Below are 18668 nucleotides of genomic sequence, written 5' to 3'. Positions count from 1 at the left end.
AAAATATCCTATTGTTCCCAAAAAAAAAAAAAAAAAAAAAAAATTCCCTCTAAGTATGAGTGCCATATTCATCATCATCAAAGCATATTCTCGATACAATCAGGACCGGCTACACAGATTCTGCTTCTCCAAGCAATGCGATCTTCCCACATATCATCAAGTATACTTGTGTTTAGTTAGTAAATTCGTACTATGATTCGAATCATGATTCGTAATTCGCTACAGTAATTTCTCTCACAAAAAATACACGTAAATCAAAAATGATTCTGAATTCACGAACCAAACGTCCACTAAGATGTTCTCCCTCACTGCCTTCATCCAAGTTTTCAACGGTCTGCCCATGGTCTGCCCATCCGTCTACATCCTCCACGAGCTTCCCACTTATGTGTGTGTGTTACTACAAAACCTGAAATTACCCTATTCTTACCACAGCCTCCCAAGTTTTTAACTGGTGCATTAATATATTACACAACCTGACATATAGCACCACCTAGTGCTAATACAAAAAAATTTACCACAGCCTCCCAAGCAGTCCGCTTTCAATCTAGAATAGAATCTTCAAAATTTTCCTAAAAATAATAATAATAAATGAATGAAACTACAACCCCACATACCGGGCACGACAAGTGAGGCATTCGAGTACACCAGTCATTTTGTTGATACAAGCTTAAGCCTGTCCAGCCTCCAGCCATAGAAAAAAAAAAAAAAACACTAGTTAGAAAACAAAACTTCCTCAACCCGCCGAGTCTGACAAAATGGGTATTGCCCAGTGACACTCGAAAGGATTATACACAAATTTTGTCTTCGAATCCGCAATTTATTCTTCCCAAGCTAAAGAATGAATGATTCCGATCATCTTCGCCGCATGCTCCAATGTTTTTTTATCCACTAACGATGTAAGTTACCAATATGTTTCCTTCTTGTTAAACTCCAGAGGCGTCGTCCTAAAGATATTTAAGTTTTCAGGTGCGAACTACAAATATAAAGAAGCGGCAAACACAATGTCCCTCTTGATCTTGGAAACAGCCTCCTCAAATTTGGCTTCAAGCTCAGTTTCTCCAATAGATTTAGCTGCTTCAATAAGCTGCTGAAGGACTTCCTCCAGTCTCCTAATTGCCCTGATCAAGCTACCCTCGAAAACCGGAGTAACTGACATGATCTCATAAAATTTTGAACCTTTTGCCCAAGCATATACAGCCTCCATGATATCGGGTCGAAATGAGGTCGCAAAACTCTCAACGTCAATTTGAACCTGTGATGCGGTACAAAATTCAGAGAATGAGAGAGAGAGTATTCAGAAATGTGTGTTAAAAAAAACGACGTAGAGATTATATTTTAACCTGAATAAGCAAAAATTCCAACTGCACAACATTTAGCATTAAGAGAAGATTTTATCCGTACCTTGCACTCAAGCTGAACATTAGCAACTCTGCGAGCTATATCTTGTAATTGTACAAAAAGCAGGTCAAGTTCTTCTCTAGGCTTTGCTGCATCTTGAAGTTTTTCCTGCCACACAAAACAAGACAGGAGAGATACCATCTCTTCAACCTTAATGTCCTTTAGAACACCGTTAAACATTAGCTCGGTAAGGGTCAACTCGTCAGCACTACTAATTTCACAAGCAACCTTCCCCTTCAGCTCTAAAACATCATCACTCGTAACGTATCTGCAAGTAAATTCATCCACGCACATTATATTAGCAAACATTAACTGAGTTCATAAGCATGCATTGTATGTATGTACGACAGTGCAGAGAAGTTCAATTACCTTAGCCTCCGAAGAACTCGTTTCCTTGCTTTAAGTTCATCTTTAAAAGCCAATGCACTAGAAGAACGCATTGTTTTCTTAATTGACTTGATTTTTGCTGTCAATTCTTGTTTCATGTGAAATGCTTTGAGCTTTTGCTCGATAAGAGGAGATTTTGCCACTTCATGCTTGTCAAAGAGGCTCTCCAAAGCCTCTATCCTACGAGCTGCCTTTTGGTATGAGCTGCTTTTAATCTGTAAAACAGAAAAAGTTAAGGTTGGGTACCGATCCATGCAAGACGAGGTAAAAGACAGACGGGAAATAAAAATAATAAAAGAGGAAAAAGAACAGCATACATTCATCTCATCTTCTGGATCCAGGAGAGGAATTCCCTTCTCACCAAATCTTGAAAGGATTTCTGAAATCTTTTTCATTGTGTTCTCCCGAGCTTCTTGGGGCAAAAGATCATTTGGTATATGCACACGAAGACTGCTTAAACTATTAATCTGTTTTAAAAATGAACATCTAAATAAGTAAATAAAAGAAATGAAAGCCACAAAGTTTGAAAAGAAAAAAAAAAAAAAGTATCACACACTTCACCTGAGAAAGAGAAAGAGAAACAACAACATGTTCCCCAGGCTCCTTTAAAGGCACAATCTTAACAGTTCTCTTCGCAATTCTATCTCTGTTCACCACACATCTTGTAAGAACATCCACCGTGTAGCTTGAATCTTCTGGTTTTCTACTTGCATCATCTGCCCCATATACTTCACAACTTAAAAAGCACAAAAAAAAAAAAACACCATAGAAGTCACTAAACTGAAAGAGAGAGCGTTCTCACCTTCGGAGGCCGTCTTCACCTTTTGGAAATTTATTATCACTCCCCATGTGACCTGGTCCTTGATAGAGAATGACTGGGAAATTTCCTCACTCCTAGTGCACTTGATGGAAACAAGCCTACCAGATTGCAAAAAGGGTAAGCAGTACTTCGGAGAAAAAACAATATCGTGAATATCCTTCTTCAAACTCTCGTATTGCTGTAACAGATTGTAATAATTCTTCAAACTATCTTCTTCCTCAATTATAATTGAATCCCTTTCTAGCTCCAAATCCTGTACTTGTCTCTGCAAATGACATTGATAAAAAGAGTGTTCATTTCTTTTCTATCTACATAAAGATCACAAAAATGGAAAAAAAAAAAAAAAAAAAAAAAAAAAACCCTGAGAACAAGCGGGGAAAAAAATAGAAAAAGAGAGAGTAAACTACACTTTTTTATAAGAAACATACAATTTGAACACAAACACATATTGAATGTCGTTTATTTGATCTCCTACTTGATTGGAGTAAAACTACAATTTTTTGTAACAACATTCAATGCTTGTTTGAAAGTAAATGCAGTCGTTAACCAAGCTAATTATGTCTTCAAATGCTTCTTTCATTCTTAATCATAGTGTAGATTTCATGAACATAAACACAAACACATCTCGCCTCTGTTATGACCAACCTCAAGATCAGGAAGTGCACGGTCTGCTTGAAACTGATAGAAAGAATTGCGGAGCAAATTCTCTGGGTCACCATCTTCACAGCGCAATTGATTCAAAAGCATGTTGTAGCTTAAGTGGAAGGCACTGGAACAAAAGGGAGTAAAGAGTAAATAAAAAGCAATTCCAAGGAATGGAAACAAAGGCATTTTCATCATGTTTTCAAATGCCAATAACTGGTCAGTCATTAGTTCCTCTCACTATGCAAAAACAAAGAGTTGATAATTCATCTCTCTCTCAATTCGAATGAATTAGGCTATGTATGGTGGTCCCAGTTCCACAACCCAATAGATTTTCAATGATCAAATAAATTCCATCCACGGAGAAAATTTTCAGTAGATTTATTTTCCATGAACAAGCTAGAGCAAAAGAACTTCAAATACCTGTTTAAACAATCAGCACTTCCTTTCAGCATCATCTTTGCCGTAGATGGTTCGAGCTTTTCATCCACCATGAGTATGCATACTCCACGTTTATCAATACCTCGACGACCCGCACGGCCACTCATCTGTATATACTCTCCACTAGATATCCATCTGAACTTATCTCCATCAAACTTACGGACGTTGGTAAACACAACGGTCTTTGCAGGCATGTTCAACCCTATGCTAAATGTCTCTGTAGCAAACAAACACTAAAAATAAAATATGTTTCAATACTTACAGCGGTTAAACAAACATACAAAAAGAACTATATAAGGCTTGAACTGACAGAAAAAAGATAAAATCCCCAGTACAATCACCTCGCATGGTTTATGAAATGCTGATTGAGACCCAGAATTAAAAATGAAAAATAGTCCATTTTATACTAAAAGTTCTATGAAGTAAAAATATGGAACATAAATCTATCTAGGACCAACCTTAATCAGCCCTTCTTGAAATAATATCTCAATTACTTCTTTTAAAATAGGAAGCAAGCCAGAATGATGCACTCCTATTCCACGCTTCAGAAGAGGTAACATATGTGAAACCTGTGAACAAACAAAATATATGACAACAAGAAAATAAATAAGAAATAAACCAATAGTTATGAATATCTTAAGCACGGAAATGATTCCATTTTATATGTTTTATTTTTTCTCAGTAAATGAAATTTTCAGTTTCTTACCAAAAGAAAAGGAAAAAAAAAGTTTATGTATTGTAACAAAAAATACTAGTATAGAACAAGTGAATCAGATGTAACTAGTGTAGTTATCCCGATATATACTAAATTCTCATGAGCTAATGCTTCTTTATTCACATACGTAAGCACTTGTCAAGCCAAGTCTCAAACACTCGGAAACAATTGAATCAGGAAGTTGCCAAGCTCCTGTCTAAACCTATGTAAAAATATTCTTAGCACTCATGCGCTAGTGACAGAAAAGAAAGGGGAAGAAAACTTGCCTGAGGTAACTTCTTATCGTCATCGGAAAGCATATCCATAGCACTCCAGAATATGGTCTCTATGTTCGTTTTCTCATCCTCACCATTTAGATCCATTTTTGCCATCTATTACAATAAAAAAGAAAGAAAAACAGAATGTATAAAATCAATTGAATTCTTTCCTACAGGTAAAAACTAAAGGATCGTGACATACAGATAAATAAGTTGCCAGCTGAACATTCAGTGACACGTTTTTTTTCAATAGTAACAATACACAAATAAGAGTTCCGTCCAACATAACATTACACAGGTATCCTGACGGTATATTTTAAACATGAAAATAATATGGTCCTAGGCTTCTCTCAACATCACCTTAAGAACAATAAAATGCAATCATAAAAAATAGATATTCCAGAATTTCTTTCTTTTTATCTGTTTCTATTGAACGGAATCTAATGATATCCAGATTTAGAACTAGAACCGATAATTTTTTGGAATTAGCAGGACACAAACTTAACTGAAACGAAAATGAAATCTTTACCTGCATTGCAAGAGCTTCACATTCCCTTTTGCTAAAACTGAAGAGTATGACAGGATCATACTGACGCTGAATGATCATTTTAACCATTTTAAAGATGTCACTTTCTTCACCAAGCCGACCCATTACCAAGCCTTTCTGCCACTTTCCATTCTCCTTTTTCCTCTCACCCTCACTAGCGGGAACAAGCGCATTTAAACCCTTCTGAAAGCTATCTTCACGAAATTTTCCATTTTCATCCACCACCAAGTAGAGACCATCACCTCTGGAAGGGAAAATATAATGCTGAAGAGGTGTTGGCCTATAATCTGTATAAACAATGTGACATGGTTGTCTGTGAATCTGCATTCCACCAAATATCAGTTACAATAGCTTCATTAAAAGATTGTTTAGATACATAAATGAGAAAACTCCATAGAAAAAAGAAACAATTTAATTCCTTTCAAATGACCGCAATCATAGAGGACCATATCACTCCCTCTTGTAGATGCTCTTGGTAATCCTACTGTTTATATGCAAAACAATTCTCCTGAATCTAACATAGAGCACAAATAGGGATATTCAGTCAAAGCGCAGAGGAATGAATCACCTTTGCAACCCAATCAGCAAATTCCTTTGCATTGGGCACAGTTGCCGAGAGGAACACAAATCGAGAATTCTTTGGGGCCATAACAATGCTCTCCTCCCATACCACACCTCTTTCCCTATCACGCATGTAATGTACCTCGTCAAAGATGACCCAAGCCACCTCTCGTGTTATCTCTGATCCTTTGTATTGCATACTACGCCAAATCTCTGTGGTCATAACCTACATTAATGCAAATTACCATCCATGAGAAGTACTCTAAGGCGCAAAGATTTTTTTTGTTTAAGGGGAAAAAAAAAAACACATAAAAGCAAAAATGGTCTACCAAGCATGATGCGTTGGGATCAATAGTTACATCCCCTGTCATCAATCCAACATCTGAAAATTCCTCTTTGAACTCCCTAAACTTTTGGTTGCTGAGTGCTTTGATTGGGGAAGTGTATATAACCCGTTGTTTATTTCGCAAAGACATAGCTATAGCATATGAGGCTACAACAGTTTTTCCAGCTGATGTATGGGCAGACACCTAATAAGAAAGAAAAATGGAGTCACTTACAAAGACAAGGGAAATGAACAAACAATCTCTATAGTAAATATGTTGGGGAGTCCATACTACTAAATCTTATATTTGAGAAGCAATGGAAAACAAATGAATAACTGAGAAAACCCATAAATAGACACATCATTCGGATTGGAATATCTTTCCAGAATTAACTCATGCATCATGGCATCAAATACTATCTAAATTTGACCCAAAAAAATTCATAAGCACGTAATTTTAAAATAAAAAATAAAAAGAAAGAAGGAAAGAAACTCCTAAAGTCAATCCAATTTTTGGAAAGTGCTCCATATAACGATCAATCGTACACCCCTTCAGTGTAACCCTGATGAATACTTTCCTAGCAATGTATAAAACTTAAAAACCACAGTATCCAAGAAATGTATAAAACTTAAAAACCATATAGTAAGGCTGCTCGTTCTCATCGACAAGGTCTGCAGTCAAGTTAGTCCCGCCATGGTAAACGGGTTATATGGACAATTCACGTCATACAAGATCTTAATGCCTCGCAGTGATGAACTGTCTTTCCATAGCGGGATTTGCTACCTTCTATCTCTACAACCCTTTATTCTTTAGGGACAAAAAAATAAGTATGGATCTTCAAATCGTCCATGTTCCCAACTGAATCTCAGCTCCAATTATACAAGATCTTAATGCCTCGCGGTGATGAACTGTCTTTCCATAGTTAGCGGGATTTGCTACCTTCTATCTCTACAACCCTTTATTCTTTAGGGACAAAAAAACAAGTGTGGAACTTCAAATCGTCCATGTTCCCAACTGAATCTCAGCTCCAATTATACTCTCAATATATTTTTCCTGCTGGTATTTATCCTGGCGATAATGGTGTTTGGAACTTAAAGATTACACAAACCTCTCCAACCATTTAGCAGGCATAAATGACATGTTAATCATTCATTTCTAAACAAGGAATTCTATAGTTAAAAACTCATTACTCAAGTGAACTTTTAAAAACCTTAAACTACAAGTCTACAACATAGAAAAAATCAAATGGGAATCTATAAGAATCACCAAATACAAGAACAACAACAAGACAAGAAACCTACCATGACGGATTCTCCATCTCCAAGGCATTTGATGGCTTCAGACTGAAAAGGATCGAGACTGAAAGGGAAGACTTTTGCAGGCTCCAAACCTTCTTTACCAGATGAAGATGAAGAAGGAGGAGGAATATAACCATCTGGGTAAGAAACGTCATGCAAGCAAGCGACGGGTTCATCGTCAAGTCTCCCCAACAAACCATTGTCTCTGTGAAACTGTTTCTGGGGAGTTTCTCCAGATGGGTTTTCGTCCGACTTTCTCTTTAACGACCCCATCAAAACTCTACCAAAAAAAAGACAAATTCAAAACTATGAATAAAGATGGAATTTTTATATGAAGTTAAACGAGGAAGTAAGATTGGGCCGTTCAGGGTTTTGGGTTTACCTTGAACAGGGTTAGGCGGCGAAGAGAGAATCACTAAATTCTAGAGAGTACCTTACAGGAGAAGGAGGGAGGGAGAGAGAGAGGGAGAGGGAGAGCGAGCGAGGGAGAGAGAGAGAGAGAGAGAGAGGAAGTTGCGGCGGAAGAGAACCCAAAGTGCAAGGAAACAGAGAAGAGTGAAAGAAAATCGCCGGCGCCACTACTCAGGGGCTCAGGAGGTAAAAAAGGATTTAAAGTGGGATTTTTTAGGAAACAAAAAAGCTTTCTTCTCATGATGTTTGGGAGTTTCTCTAACCGGACCAAAAAAAAATATCGGTCACTTTTTATTTTTAATTGTTAAATTTATTTCAAAAATTATTTATTATATATTTTTTTAATTTAATGTGATTTTAATTAAATTTAACAATAAAAAATTATCCTTACGATCAAAAGCCTTACAAAAAAAAATCTCATGAATTAATTATAAAAAAGTATTTTCACTAACTTACCTAATAAATTTATAATTTGGATAAATTTTCCTTGAATTTTGTTTGTGTCAGCATGTCTTTTAAATTTTAAAACGTACATGTTGTGCCCATAAATTATAACATGTCTCCAACTTTCCCTCCTCTCTATGATTCCATCAATTTTTTAACAGAAATGCTTATAAATTCTCCGTAAACTTAGTCACTTATGTTTACGGAGAATTTATAAACATTTCTGTTAAAATGTACATGTTGTGCCCATCAAACTATAATATGTTTCTAACTTTTCCCCATTCATCTTGATTCTATCAAATTTTAAAAGAAAATGTTAATATATTCATTAAATTACTAATTATGTATGATATTTTAGGTTTATTGAATATTTTTCCCTCCAAAAACATTAGTTAGGCACAATTTTTAAAACATTAATTGGTTAGAGGCAATAAAGAGAGAGAAAAATAAAAAACAGATCTGTAAAAAGTAATGACTTTGTTAAGGTTTTTCTAACAAAGGTCAATACATTTTATAGGTTTGCTCATCTTTTTTTCTCTCTTTATTGCCTCTAACCATCTAATATTTTAAGAATTAGTATTTAACTAATGTTTTTGAAGGGAAAGGCATTCAATAAACCCCAAATATCATGCATAATTAATAATTTAATGACTATCAACATTTTCGTTCAAAAAATTGATAGAATCAAGATAGATGAGAAAAAGGTAGAGACAAATCAAAGTTCGGGGGCACAATAGGTACATTTTAAAAGTTTACGAGGGATTTATAAGCATTTTATGTTAAAAAAATTGATGGAATCAATCAGAGGGGGGAAGTTAGAGACATGTCACAGTTCTGGAGTAGAATATGTACATTTTAAAGTTCGGGAGCATGTTAACGCAAGTGACAAAGTTCAAGTTTGTCCATATAATTTTGACAATTCATCTCCCAAATTTAGAAACTATTACAATGTACGCCATTTGGATAATAATAGTGTTAAATTGGTGACAAACAATCACGTTCAATAAAAAAAATTACAACATTTCAATTTAAATCGTAACACAAATTTCTTAATTTTTCATATCTTATTAATCCTTAAATTTGATAAAAAAAAAAAATAGCAACATTAGTTAAATGGTGCACAATGCAATAATTTTAAAATTTTAAATGGCATATTGCTAAAATTAAAAATTTAGAAATAAATTGCTAAAACCCTATAAGTTTAAGAGCAAATATAACTAACAAAAAAAAAAAAAAGTTTAAGAGCGAATATGTAAAATATCATTGTAAAAAGTCTCACCCGACTATAGCATTTAAAAATTAAAACCCTTTTCAAAACGTAACACGCACTTCTCTCAATGCGTCAAATGTTTAAAAAAAATCTTTTTGTTAAGATTTTAACATAAATAACCCGTGTATAAAATGGGGGTTGCTTAACAATTTAATGGACAACTGTTATACTAAATCCTCCTTGTGCAGTTTAAAAAAAAAAAAGGGAAGATGAGAGGAGAGATATGTTTGGCATGTTCTTTTGGAGTGTGACTTGAGTGTAGTTTTTGAGTTGAATTTGAATTATAACTTGAGTTGAAGTTGTAACTTGAGTTTGTGTTTGGTTGTGTACATTTGAGTTATGGTTTAAGATAAGAATCTTTTTTGAGTTTGTGTTTGAGTGAGTCAAAACTTGAATTTGTATTTAGATAGTATTTTAATAAAAACTCAATGCTGATGAAAAATTTTAATAGGGTATATGGGTGAGATTTTATTCGTCTTTTCGTTGTCAACGCATAGAAAAAAATCATCTTAATCAGGATTAAAACGAAAAAGTTATAGCATTTTTAAGAATAGAAAAAATACTGTTTATTAATTTGAGTTCGAGTTTCTGAATTCGAGTTGAAGGGGAAACTTGAACTCGATTTTTAGTCCCAAACTCGAGTTCAAACTTAAAAGAACATGAACTCAAATAAAGTTGGAACTCGAGTTACCTTTTTTTGAGTTTTTAACCATGCCGAACAGCCCCATTATATTTAAAATTTTGAAGTTCTTTAATTTTTTTGGACAAGTAGATTTTTTTAAATCAATACAACTTTAATACTCAAGTTAGCTTTAAACATAATAGAGTTGTCAAAATACCCTACATTATTCAATGAATTTATATTCAAAGTCGTAACAAAAAGGAGTTTTTTTTTTTTCCTTAACATTTCTACATAGGAGGAACTAGGGCCGGCAATATGGGTCATGAAACGACAACACGACTCGAAAACGACACGAATTTCACGAGTTAGGGTTGAGAAAAAAGAGGTTCGGGTCAGAATTGGGTTGACTTTGACACGAAAAATAGGAGTCAATTTCGGGTTGGACCTGCCTAACCCGAACATGACACGAAACTCGTAAAAAACTAAAAAATACATATATTTTTCATTACATATTTTTGATTTTATTATGAATTTGTAATATCATGATAGGTATACTCAAAATCTCATAGTATTATTTGCTTAATTTCAATGGATGTTATTGTATTTTAGTGTGTTATGAATTTTAAATTATTTCTAATATGTAAAAAATTAAATAAAGTAGTATACAATTTTTGTATCAATTTCGGGTTCACGGGTCATTTTCATGTCGTGTCGTGTCAACCCAAAAGTGATCGTGTCGTGTTCGTGTTGTGGTTTTTAAAAAATTTCGTGTCACGAATCGTGTTCGAATTGATTATAAATTTAGAAAGAAATAATCAAAATATGATACGTGACACGAATTACAATCCTTGGAAGGAACCGATATTAAGTTATAAAATTCAATGGCACATTGTTACAGGGCTATAATTAAAGGGAATTTTCATGTTTACCCTTTAATGTTTTGAGTTTTTTATGTTCATAACTCCGCTGACATTTATCCATTTTTTCCTTGAATTTTCTATAATACGTCATCTTTATTCGCGATGCATGTTTCTAAATGAACGTGAAACTTATGATTGAATTAAAATAAAAAAGTACACAAAATTAAGAATCTAGTACAAATTCGGCAAATCAAAACAGAACTTTACTAATAGGAATTAATATCAATAGTAAAATTCTCATTTTTTTTCCGTTAAATAAAAAATTCATCGTCAAATCTGCCGTTAAAAAGCCTTGATCAAGCCACTTTTACACACAAATTATATACATCCCAGGAAGCTTTAAGTACAGTGTATCTTGCCCTAGAATAAATAGAATAAGCAGTGGTAAGATCAAAATAGGAAAGAAAAAGAAAATATACAAATATGTATGATTCTCCAAGAGCCATTTATTCAATAAAATTGTAATGTACACAAAAATTGGAAACTGAGTATAGATTTAGCTATTTAAGTATTATTTTCCTATACAAGAAAAAAAAAGAAAAAAAAGAGAGAGAGAAGGGAAGAGAGCAGTTGTATTAACAGGGACGAAGACGAACAATGGATGGCTCACTGGCTCTTTTTAGTCTACATAAATAAATATTGGTTTCTAGATAAATAAATATTGGTTTCTATATAAATAAATATTGGTTTTTTCGAAGGATAAAAAACCAAATAAATATTGGTTTTTTCAAATGATAATTTTGATTCGAATCGATATGTTAACAATAATTACAAGAAACAGAAAATGGCTATATTGATAAAATAAATATGATTAGGATGTCACCATTGCCAAAATTCTTAAGAGGTTGATAGCTTCCTCTACTTGTGGGACTGGAGATTGATGTGCGGATAGAGTCCCAAAACGTGCTCCGGCATGAAGTCGTGCCGTGTCAAGATCCCAACTATTGGAGGTCTCTGCAAGTGCAGCATTTCATGAAAAAAGTTCAAGAGCCAAAATCACAGAACCATAACTTGGATGTAGTTTTAGCTACATTTGACATGCATATCGGTGGACATGTGTGTTTTGTGTGAGAGAAAGATTCAAGAGTTTAGTACTATTAGTGCCTCAATTATGAACATTGTGTCACTTTGGTCCTGAACTTTTAATTTTGACAACTTCACCCCTTAAGTTTTGATTTTTTCACACTGAAACTAGAATTGGATAATGGCTTCTCAAATTTCTTAAAGATGATCACGTCCCAATCACATAGTAACTGAATTATTTTACGACAATAGTTACCTTGAATGCAAAATATTTTAGTTTTTAAAGGTTTTTAATAACAATAAGGATAATATTTTGCGTTACAAATGTGATTGGGACTTGATTTTCTTTGTGAAATTTCTGAAATCCTTCTTGAATTTTAGTGTCAAGGATAAAAACGGTAAAAATAAAAAATAAAAAAAAAAAGAAGAAGAAAAAAAAGGTCCATGTAATATTTTGTCAAAATTTAAAGTTCAAGAACCAAATTAACATGATGCTCGTTATTCAAGAATTAACAATTCGGATAACCCAAGATTCAAAGATAAAAGAGATTAAAGTCCTCTTACCCCGGGTGTCTTCGGCACCACCAATAAGTGCCTAAGGCCAAGGTCCCTAAAGAGAACTGCAGCTTTGGCTAGAGACATTGTTTCCACCACAGTGTATGGAGAAGCATTAGTAATGGGATGGAGATCGACGTACATCTCCATTTCCGCTTCTGTGATGTCCAAATCCTCTAGCTTGATTCCCTTTCCCGATCCAGCCTTTGCAAAATCATGTGCTTTGATCTTCCTCATAATTTGTGATCCTGTCATCACCCTCTGTTCAGAAAACTTCTTTCCTTTAAGCAGCACGAGCAAATGTGACCTCAAAACAAGACCACACAACTCCGGAGCATCAGATAAAGGAGGCTCGTCGATCACAGGAAACCCGTTATGCCTTGTAATCTTCAAAGCGAGCAATATATTGCCCACTTTCTCGATTCCGGAAAATGTAACTAGCGGACCAGAGACAACATCACTAGCAATCAAATTTCTCATGTACGGCTCTGCATGCGCTTCCATATAAGGCAGCCCCTTCAATACCAGAATTTGGTCATACACACCTTTGTTGAAACAATCAGCCACAGTTTTTGAAATAAGCAGAACAAGCATCATCAATGGGAGCATCAACAGATTATTCGTTAGCTCAAGAAGTATGACACAAAGTGACACTGTCATTCTCATGGTGCCACCAAGGAAAGACGCAGCTCCAAGAAGGGCAAAGAGACCTGAATCAAGATCGGAGAAGTAACCAACGAGAGTGCCAACAAGGCGCCCATAAGAGGCCCCAGCAAGTATAACAGGGATGAAAAGGCCTGAGGGAACAGCAATTCCATAAGTGATTATGCCAAGAAAATAAATCGCAATGAAGAAAACGAAAAGAGTGCTGAGGTGAAATTCTTTTTCAGAGCCTGCGCTAAATAGGTTCCGGATAGCATCATCATTGGTATTGAAAAATAGGGAGGCAAGGTCATTGTACTGGTTAGGTGGACATTGGAAATTCTTGTAGTTCCCACAGCGACCTATGGTGGGGCACTGGTCCTCGAGGTAAGGCGGACATGGAGTGCACTGTGAGAGCCATGGAAGTCCATACGAGCAACACGATGTCAAGATGGAAATGGTCAAGACAAGAATAACTTTGAATAAAGGACCTCTCCTGCAATTGATTCAAAATAGTCAGAAACATCAATTTTTTATTTTTATTTTTATTTTTCAATTTTAAGGCCAATGGAACTACATCAAAGTCTACAATTCTGTGCTCATTATTGAGGACGATAAAGAGAACAGTTAATCTTCAAATCACTACAGCATTTTTATAGTAATGAGCAAGGGGAGCAAAAATATTGGCTTATATATGTTAATTTTTGCGTCTGTAATTTTTCTTTTTCATTTTTAAAGTATCATGTTTGTAATGACAACACGTGACAAATAAAAGCAATAGAGAAAGGTCACGGCATACTCATTAATGATGCTATAAATGCGGAGGACTTTGTTAACAAAAAAGTTGTAAAGGCTTCCTAGAATGCCTCCAATGATTCCCAGGAATATTACTGCCAATAGATCTGCTGCATTGTAAGCAGCTTTTGTTGAAGTGACATCAAACATGATCAGACCTCCTTCCCCAAATAATCCACATTTACCACCTTTGCAAATTCCCATGAAACCTCTCAACACCACTGCTACTACAGCTGTTGTAAAAAATGTCCTCCAAAGAAGAGCACTTCTCCACCTACAGTAGATGCAGATTACGTTAGAATAGAAGACGGAGACGATAAAAACTAAATACTGTGAGAGTGGTGATAATATTATTACTGATGAGGACTCTAAGTCTCCTGAATAAATAAGCTGTTTAATAGACCTGTTTGGAGAATTTTGGAAGCATTCAATGTCTTTTTTACATATTCATCAATCTTTTAGCTCCAATAAATTTTCCTTTTGACTATTGAGTAAACCAAACAAAAACAAGAGAGAACTGCCACTTTCAAATTGAGACCTATGAGTTGCAATTAATAGCCAGACAAAAATAAGAATAACAACAGACAAAACCCTCAATTACTAAACTTTCATGTGGCCAACACATTGAGTATCCTTACATGTTCTTCTCTATTTTCACCAACCAAAGGATGTTGACAATCACGTGCAGATAAAAGTGGGATATGTGATCAGGTAAATGTGTCTGCGCTACATGTGTCTAGGTAAATTTATATATAAATATAAATATAAATATATATATATATATATATATAGAGAGAGAGAGAGAGAGAGAGAGAGAGAGACCATGAAGCTGCCTCTTCAAGTGCAAAGAGGACCCCACCAACAGGCGCACGGAATGCAGCTGCAACACCAGCAGCAGCACCACAGGTAATCAGATCCCGACGGTCTCTATCATTTTTGAAGAATCTGAGCCATTTCCAAGTCAAACGATACTTGCGAGAACCACCCTGACCGAGCAATGAAGCTATGCAGGAGCCAGTGTGCACCATAGGTCCTTCCTTACCCACAACAAATCCAGCTGCTACTCCAAAAATGGAACCGAAAATCTGCCAAGAACATGCAATCACAAGCTTATTTAATTTGTTCTTGGTTTCAGGTAATCATCTTTGGGTGCCCCATGTACCTTCAACTTTACGCTCCAAGTCACAAAAACACCCATGGCTTTAAATAATATCATTTCTAGGTCTGGTTGATTCATTGACTTTATCAAGTTAGGGATACTGATGAATAAATTAGAGAAATGGAGGGGGAAAAGTACGAAAATAACAAACAACTCAGACACGCAGAAACAGTGATAATCAGCACAACTTCAAGAAAGTCAAACTTTATATTTACACTAATATTATTATAGAAGAATTTATAAGTCATTTACACCACTGGAAAGCCAATACCTCTAGAGATGCAAAACTTCGAGACTGTCCTTAACTTTATATAATCATAAATGTTACTATAAAATAATTTAGTAGTTTGCTACACTTCAGGAAAAATATGTGAAGCTTACGAGAAGTTTTTTCTGCTATACTCATTAAATGGACCGTCAAAAATTGGTATACTGTATTTCCAGAAAAATAGATAGTTTCAGTTTGCAGTTCACCTTTACAAAGAGAGTACTTGGTGCCAATATAGAATGAGCATCTATACCGTTAAGGTATGCTTTCACCTCAGGTATTCCGGAACCTGCTGCTGCAGGGGCAATGTAGGCACAAAGGACCGCAGCAGCAGCAGCCAACACCATATTACAACTAACATATACAATAAATGCCAGAAAATACCTGCACTGGAGTTAAATACAACAAGGTAATCCATTCGTCCACACGCACACGAACCAAAACCCAACAAAATAAAAAATATAATAAAAAAAAAGGTTAAGATGGGAAAAAGAACCCCCAAGTAAGTTACTAGGATAATGGATACATCTCAGAAACGCAGACAAAAGCTTAATTTGAGTAGATTAGATTACTTTAGTAGGATACATTAACTTGTGCAAGTGAAAATGCCGTACAATTCCCACAATATCGCTGAACATAAACTGTCATTGACTTGAAAATGAAATGTCTAGTGTAGGCCCTTTAAGGCTAAAACCTAGTAGTCAATAACTTTCGAAATAAACCCAAAATGCATTAGCAATTCAAGCTATTCTTAAGAAACAAGGCAAGACATTAAAACATGTCCTGCCATTTGAAAACACTCATTACAGAAATGAACAATGTTTTATCCCAAGAAAAACAGTCAACTGGCAAAAATGCACATGCTAAATAAATAGATCCATAATCCATATTACAAAGTGGAAAAGGTTTTATTGCATTGAAAACTAGGCAATATTCATGAAAACTGGACAAAATTCAGGCAGTAGCAGTCAGGCTTACTTTTCCTTAAGCATGAGATTGTTTGTGAGAAGAAGTTTGAAGCCGGCTATATTTTCAACCGCGATGTTATTAAAGAACCCGACAAGGCCAGTACATAACCCAATTAGAAGTGCTAGGGCCCATTTAAAGAAAACATACTGATATATCTCCACCTTTTTCCTAGATCTCCAGTCCTGCTTAAAGAGATCATTCTCAACAATCCTACCAAAACAAAAGGGAGAATTGAGTGAGTAACCGCATATACGTGTTAAAGAAGATTTTCAATAAAACACAGCATTCCATGAACAATTTGCCAGAATAAGAAATTCTTTCTGGCTTTTGAGATAACTAAATCGTAGCACGGTTAAGTACTTCGGGCACGTTTAGTTCGCTAATTCGAGTTGAGATCTGACTTTATGTGAGAGCCTTTTACTGTAGCAAAACTCGAATTAGTGAAATGAACGAGGTTCATTTCTCCAAATAGACATCCAGACCACTGTGTGTTGTCGAACTAAAAACTCCAAAAAGTATGAAGTTTCTTTCAATGAGATGACACCAAAAGATTAACATTTAAAGAGCTATTAGCCCATCTAGATTCTACAGTTATCATGCTACGGAACAATTAATGGCTTGTCACTATAACTTTAATATTCCAAGTATATTGATATGCAACATGTTAAGGAACCTTTGTTAATAGGATAGTAGCAAATATCTATTAATCAGAATTTCATAAAGGAAAAAAAAATAATATATATATATATATATTAGTATTTATTAGATAAGACCAATGAAAGAGTAATGGAGATGATAACAAACCAAACAACCAATACAATACTAATATAATTATACACTTCATACCTTGGATATAGATACATGCAAACAAGCAGGTCAAGACCCATACGTGTATATGCACACATTCATACGTATATAACGTATGCATACAATATTTATGAACAAAGTAAATCGAGCTTTGATTAGCAAAGAAAGGGGAAAAAAAAAAAAAGTAAATCGAGCTTTCAATCAACCGTTTTAGTTTAATTATTTTTTTAAAAAAATTGAAACAATAGAAACTGATATGGTGATACCGTTAAACAGCCATTCAATTCAGATTAAGAGGATGTTTGGACGTCCTCTAAGATGATCATCCACACAAAAAAAAAAAAAAAATTAAGAGGATGTTTGGACGTCCTCTAAGATAAATCATCCACAAAAAAAAAAAAAAAAAAAAAAAAGAGAGATTAATTTTTTTTTTGTCTTTTCCCTGCGTGCCTTCTCTTCCTCAAACAAAACAAACGGTGTTGAGAAAAGGAATCAAATATGGATTAAGAAAAAACTATACGGTAAAAATCCAAAATAAATGTATAACATTTATTTAACATTGAAAAAATATTAACTAAACTGAGATCAATTTTTGTATTAATAAACCAGCTATTCTTAATCACCTGATGTTGGTTAAAAAACGAGGAATTTCTTTTCAAAAATATATATGTATATGATTAAACATAAACAATCTTATATTTTCGATCCTTTTTCTCTGTGTTATGGCAAACAAAACAAAGGATAATCTAAACTAAAATAGCAATCACACGACGAGAATATAATTCAACACTAAAAACCATATATCATAACAAGTCACAAGAGAATCAAAATCCAAAGACATTTTCCGTCGATTTTCAGGGCAACCAAACAGAATCCGGAGACGAAAAGAATCGGAGAAGAGGAAAGAGAGGTGATAAAAAAAAGACGACATACTCGTAATCGAGACTCTCGATCGGGCAGACATTGGCACCGACAATGGCAATCTGAGAGGTGTATTTGATCCTACTTTTGAGAAGCGGCTCTTTCAAACACGCTCCGGATCCTTCTCTCTCTAATCTCTCTACCTCTATGTCAGTTTCGTCCGCCATTTTTAACCCCTCTCTCTCTCTCTCTCTCTCTCTCTGGATTCTTCTTCTTCAGCAACTCTTTCTGTTCCTGCCCAAAACCAAGAAACAAACGCCAATCATTAGATATGCGTATATATATCTATATATATAGATAGATAGATAGATAGATAGATATATGAGCTTTCAAAAAATATTATATCCGTGTTTTTTTTTTGTACGTTTTCAGAAGCCTAATTTTTTTATTATTAATTGTTTCGTAACGAGGATAAACTTATTTTTTAGAAATAAAACGAAGACTTTGGAGTTTGGACCATCCTTTTCACA

General features: G+C 34.7%; 2 protein-coding genes across 3 annotated transcripts; both read right to left on the bottom strand.

Moving 5' to 3' along the window:
- Positions 1-42: 42 nt before the first annotated feature.
- Positions 43-8012, bottom strand: LOC21394245 (DExH-box ATP-dependent RNA helicase DExH9). The gene is made up of 15 exons (XM_024167783.1): positions 7775-8012; positions 7396-7672; positions 6098-6298; positions 5776-5994; positions 5190-5528; positions 4670-4774; positions 4147-4257; positions 3671-3921; positions 3251-3374; positions 2588-2870; positions 2347-2501; positions 2103-2252; positions 1768-2000; positions 1402-1666; positions 43-1252 (listed from the first exon to the last, which is right to left on the bottom strand). Exons 2-15 carry the CDS (start codon positions 7663-7665, stop codon positions 974-976), a joined length of 2985 nt encoding a protein of 994 aa, XP_024023551.1. The 5' UTR covers positions 7666-7672; positions 7775-8012; the 3' UTR covers positions 43-973.
- Positions 8013-11349: 3337 nt separating this feature from the next.
- LOC21394244 (chloride channel protein CLC-c) lies at positions 11350-18480 on the bottom strand. Of its 2 annotated transcripts, XM_024167787.1 has the most exons (8): positions 18211-18480; positions 16480-16680; positions 15708-15885; positions 14897-15159; positions 14079-14348; positions 12647-13775; positions 11883-12013; positions 11350-11419 (listed from the first exon to the last, which is right to left on the bottom strand). In XM_024167787.1, the coding sequence occupies exons 1-7, from the start codon at positions 18363-18365 to the stop codon at positions 11918-11920; spliced, it is 2292 nt and encodes a 763-aa protein (XP_024023555.1). In that variant the 5' UTR covers positions 18366-18480; the 3' UTR covers positions 11350-11419; positions 11883-11917. The 2 variants fall into 2 exon arrangements, with proteins under 2 accessions (XP_024023555.1, XP_010099780.1); XM_010101478.2 differs by lacking the exon at positions 11350-11419 and having other exon boundaries at positions 11507-12013.
- Positions 18481-18668: the final 188 nt, after the last annotated feature.

The sequence above is a fragment of the Morus notabilis genome, unplaced genomic scaffold (assembly GCF_000414095.1).
Source record: "Morus notabilis unplaced genomic scaffold, ASM41409v2 Scaffold1340, whole genome shotgun sequence".
Classification (NCBI taxonomy): Eukaryota; Viridiplantae; Streptophyta; class Magnoliopsida; order Rosales; family Moraceae; genus Morus; species Morus notabilis.
The sequence above is the reverse complement of the archived record's forward strand: the minus strand, read 5'-3'. Positions and strand labels throughout refer to the sequence as shown.